Source organism: Loxodonta africana, chromosome 6 (genome assembly GCF_030014295.1).
Source record: "Loxodonta africana isolate mLoxAfr1 chromosome 6, mLoxAfr1.hap2, whole genome shotgun sequence".
Lineage (NCBI taxonomy): Eukaryota > Metazoa > Chordata > Mammalia > Proboscidea > Elephantidae > Loxodonta > Loxodonta africana.
Window position 1 is genome coordinate 6,569,810 of NC_087347.1, and position 3,943 is coordinate 6,573,752.

At 63.5% G+C, this 3,943-nt stretch overlaps 1 protein-coding gene across 1 annotated transcript; it reads left to right on the plus strand.

Annotated features, from left to right (window-relative positions):
- The first annotated feature begins 947 nt into the window (after positions 1-947).
- On the plus strand, positions 948-3,326 carry GBX2 (gastrulation brain homeobox 2). Its single transcript, XM_023557702.2, has 2 exons — positions 948-1,470; positions 2,438-3,326. Exons 1-2 carry the CDS (start codon positions 948-950, stop codon positions 2,959-2,961), a joined length of 1,047 nt encoding a protein of 348 aa, XP_023413470.2. The 3' UTR covers positions 2,962-3,326.
- Positions 3,327-3,943: the final 617 nt, after the last annotated feature.

Genomic DNA, 3,943 nt, shown 5'->3' on the forward strand with positions numbered 1-3,943 from the left:
AGAAGGGCTCGCTCACCGGCGGACCCGGATCGGGATGGGGAGGCGGCAGCCTTCCTGTGCCGCCCGTGACAGCGCAGGGACACGGCGTGCGGCCCGGCGGGTTCCCAGGGGCCCCCAGCGTCCGGGGGGTGAATCTAGAGGTAGGGACTCTGTTTCCCCACCGCGGAGCCTTGTCCGATTACTGGAACAGCCTCGGAGCGCCAAGTGCCCGGCGAACGCGGGCACTTTGCCCTTCGCAAATGCCAAAGGGCAGAAGCGCCCCCAGGCCAGGCGCGGCACTGCGCGCCCTGGAGCTGCCCTTTGGCGGCCTCAGCGAGGCCGAGCCCTGGACGTGCCGGTTAACCGCCCTCTCAAGTTTGAGCGGCGGGTTCGGGGGCAGCTCCGGCTCCAGGCCCGCGCGCTCCGCCGCCCGCGCCCGCACCCGCTCGCGGCCAGCCCGGTGGGGGGCGGGGCTCGCTGGCGTCCCGCCCCCGCGCGGCGCAGCCAATAGGCGGCGGCGCCTGGCCCCACGTGAGGCGAGCCCGGCCGGGCAGACGGCGAAATGTGAATGAGAAAGAGGAGCGCGATTTAAAGGTGCTGGCGGCGCCCGCCGAGACCAGAGCGCCGGCTCCGCGCTCCCAGCGGCCGGCCGAGGGACGGGCGCCGGCACCGACCGGCCGACCGACGCACCGACCGCGGCAAGCCGGGCGAGGGCCCAGCCGCGACGCGCGGGCGCCGGCGCCGGAGGGCGGGCAGCGCTGCACGAGCCGCGAGCCCCGGCGCTCTCCACCCGGGCGCACGGCCTCCCCGCGCCGCCCAGCCGGGCCCCGGGGCATGCGGCGCGCCCGGGACTGACGGCCGGTGGCACCTGCTCTCCCGGCCCCGGCGGCGCTCCCGGCGGGCGTACCGGCGGCGGCAGCGCGACGCGGGGACTTGTCGCCGCTCGCCGGCCTCTCCCGAGCGCGTCTATGAGCGCAGCGCTCCCGCCGTCGCTGATGATGATGCAGCGCCCGCTGGGGAGCAGCACCGCCTTCAGCATCGACTCGCTGATCGGCAGCCCGCCGCAGCCCAGCCCCGGCCACTTCGTCTACACCGGCTACCCCATGTTCATGCCCTACCGGCCGGTGGTGCTGCCGCCGCCGCCGCCGCCGCCGCCCGCGCTGCCCCAGGCCGCCTTGCAGCCCGCGCTGCCGCCCGCGCACCCGCACCACCAGATCCCCAGCCTGCCCACCGGCTTCTGCTCCAGCCTGGCGCAGGGCATGGCGCTCACCTCCACGCTCATGGCCACGCTGCCCGGCGGCTTCTCGGCGGCGCCCCAGCACCAAGAGGCGGCGGCCGGCCGCAAGTTCGCGCCGCAGCCGCTGCCCGGCGCCGGCAACTTCGACAAGGCGGAGGCGCTGCAAGCCGAGGCCGAAGACGGCAAGGGTTTCCTGGCCAAGGAGGGCTCGCTGCTCGCCTTCTCCGCGGCCGAGGCGGTGCAGGCGTCGCTCGGTGAGTCGGCGGCGTGCGCGGCGGGGCGGGGTGCCGGAGGGGTGAGGTTGTGACGCCGCGCCCCCACCGACCCCCAGCCGGCTCCCCCGCCCCCCAGAGGAGTGCCGCGGGGCCTCCGGCGGCAGTGAGCCCACGCAACAAGCGAGCTCCCGGGGGGCGTTTAGCGCCTCCGCCAGCTGCTGGGTGGGCGGTTATCTGGCAGTGTGTTTGGCCCTGGCCCGCTGCGGAGGCCCCCGCCCCCGCCATTGCCGTGACCTGGGGTCCTGGGTAGGTTTCGGCGTCGAGAGGAGGCGGGACGGACAGCGTGCCTAGGCCGGGCATGTGCCCAGGGGCACGCAGATCCACTGAACCCTTCACGGAGCTTGCTGCTTGGCCGGGAGAACCGAGTTCCTGGGCTGTTGTGCGTCTACGTGTGTGTGCCTGTGTGTGTGTGTTGTGGTGTCTGCTGGGAACCTCTAAGGCTATGAAACTTCTTTTTGACCAACATTATGTCTCAAAAAAAAAAAAAAAAGACAGTCTGGGATCAGCACCCCTTACTCTCCCACTCTGGCTACTGTGAAATTGAGTTTCACCACATTTCACTTCTTGGGGGATGAGGTGGGTCGTGACACTCCCCCCTTCACACTGAGCCCTCACCAGCTCCCACCCGGGGACAAAGGGGACGCCCTCTTGGGCCTCCTGTTTCATCTGCTCTCGGCTGCCTGTCGGAGGCCGGGAGGGTGCACGGGCCTGGCGGCCCCTTGAGTGATGGTCCTGGGCAAGGGGCCCCGCCTGTACTGTCCCCTCCTCTCCTTTGAGCTTTCTCACTCCTCCCCCCCCCCACCCCTCAAAGGCCAGGAAATCACAATGTGTTAATGTCATAGAAGGACAACCCGCCAAGGCGGGGGGGAATGCCCAGTGACGATGGGAAGGGGAAGGCAGGCCGGTGTGCGAAATGTAATAAAACGCCGTTTGGTTTTGCTTTCAGTCGGGGCTGTCAGAGGGCAAGGGAAAGACGAGTCAAAGGTGGAAGACGACCCGAAGGGCAAGGAGGAGAGCTTCTCACTGGAGAGCGATCTGGACTACAGCTCGGATGACAATCTGCCCGGCCAGGCCGCGCACAAGGAGGAAGACCCAGGCCACGCGCTGGAGGAGCCCCCACCGAGCGGCGGCGCCGCGGGCAGCACCACATCCACCGGCAAGAACCGGCGGCGGCGGACTGCCTTCACCAGCGAGCAGCTGCTGGAGCTGGAGAAAGAATTCCACTGCAAAAAGTACCTCTCGTTGACAGAGCGCTCCCAGATCGCCCATGCGCTCAAACTCAGCGAGGTGCAGGTCAAAATCTGGTTCCAGAATCGCAGGGCCAAGTGGAAACGGGTGAAAGCCGGCAATGCCAACTCCAAGACAGGCGAGCCCTCCAGGAACCCCAAGATCGTCGTCCCCATCCCAGTCCACGTCAGCAGGTTCGCTATTCGAAGTCAGCACCAGCAGCTGGAACAGGCCCGGCCCTGAGGGTCCAGGGGGCCCTGGGTCTGGTGCCCACTGTGAAGAAGCCACCCCCAGTGCCGGAGGCACCCATGGTGGACTCACTATGTTTGAAGCTAAACTCAAAGCCACACCCCAACTTTGGACATCCCAAACAAATTGAGAATATATTCACGACACCTGCTTCAATGACTGCTTTCGGAGGGGGAAGAGCCACGCCAGAAAGACACACTAAATATTTATTATACTACTGTACTGTGTACATAGATATCTATATAGACTGCACCTCAGCTGCTGTATTTTGAAAGTTACAGGACCAAATGACCCAGTCCTGGTCTTGACCCACATTCCAGAAGAAAACACAGCCACTGCTGTCAGCTGCAGCCCGTAGCAGCCACCCTTCCTTACTTTTCCAAAGGTAAACATCAAAAACAAGAACAAACACTAGGCTTTAAACTTATTTTTGTTACTGTTTTGGCTTTTTTGAGTTGACTGAAAAGCAGACATTGTCGGCAGCCTGGAAATTTGCTTTGCTTCTGTTTGGTTTTGCCTGGCTTTCTTTCCCTGGGGCTGCATATCCGATCTGAGCCATGTCAGAAGCACGTCTCTGTTGTTTTTAATTTATTTCAATGTAGCTTATTTTCTTTTTAAGTTATGACATTTTGACACTCTCAGTCTTGTGAATAATAAAAAGGAGAGAGAGAGAGAGGGGAAAAAAAAAAAAGACCACTCCCTGGGCCTCATCAGTGTGTCCAGAATCTGATGGTCTGGGACCAGTACTGGACAATCGTTCACTGTTCAGGTCATCTCAGGCTGGCTGGGCAGTAGCTACACAGCTCCTATGAGGCTTAAAATCAGAGGGCAAAAGCTGCAATTGGGTTATAAATTTAGGGGTAGAAATCTAACATCTCCCACTTTGCGCAGCCTAATTAGTACTCAAGAGGCTGGCAAACTTTGGTCGGGAGGAGTTGTGTGGCCGGAGGAGGGAAAGCAAGAGCCTAGTGGTGGC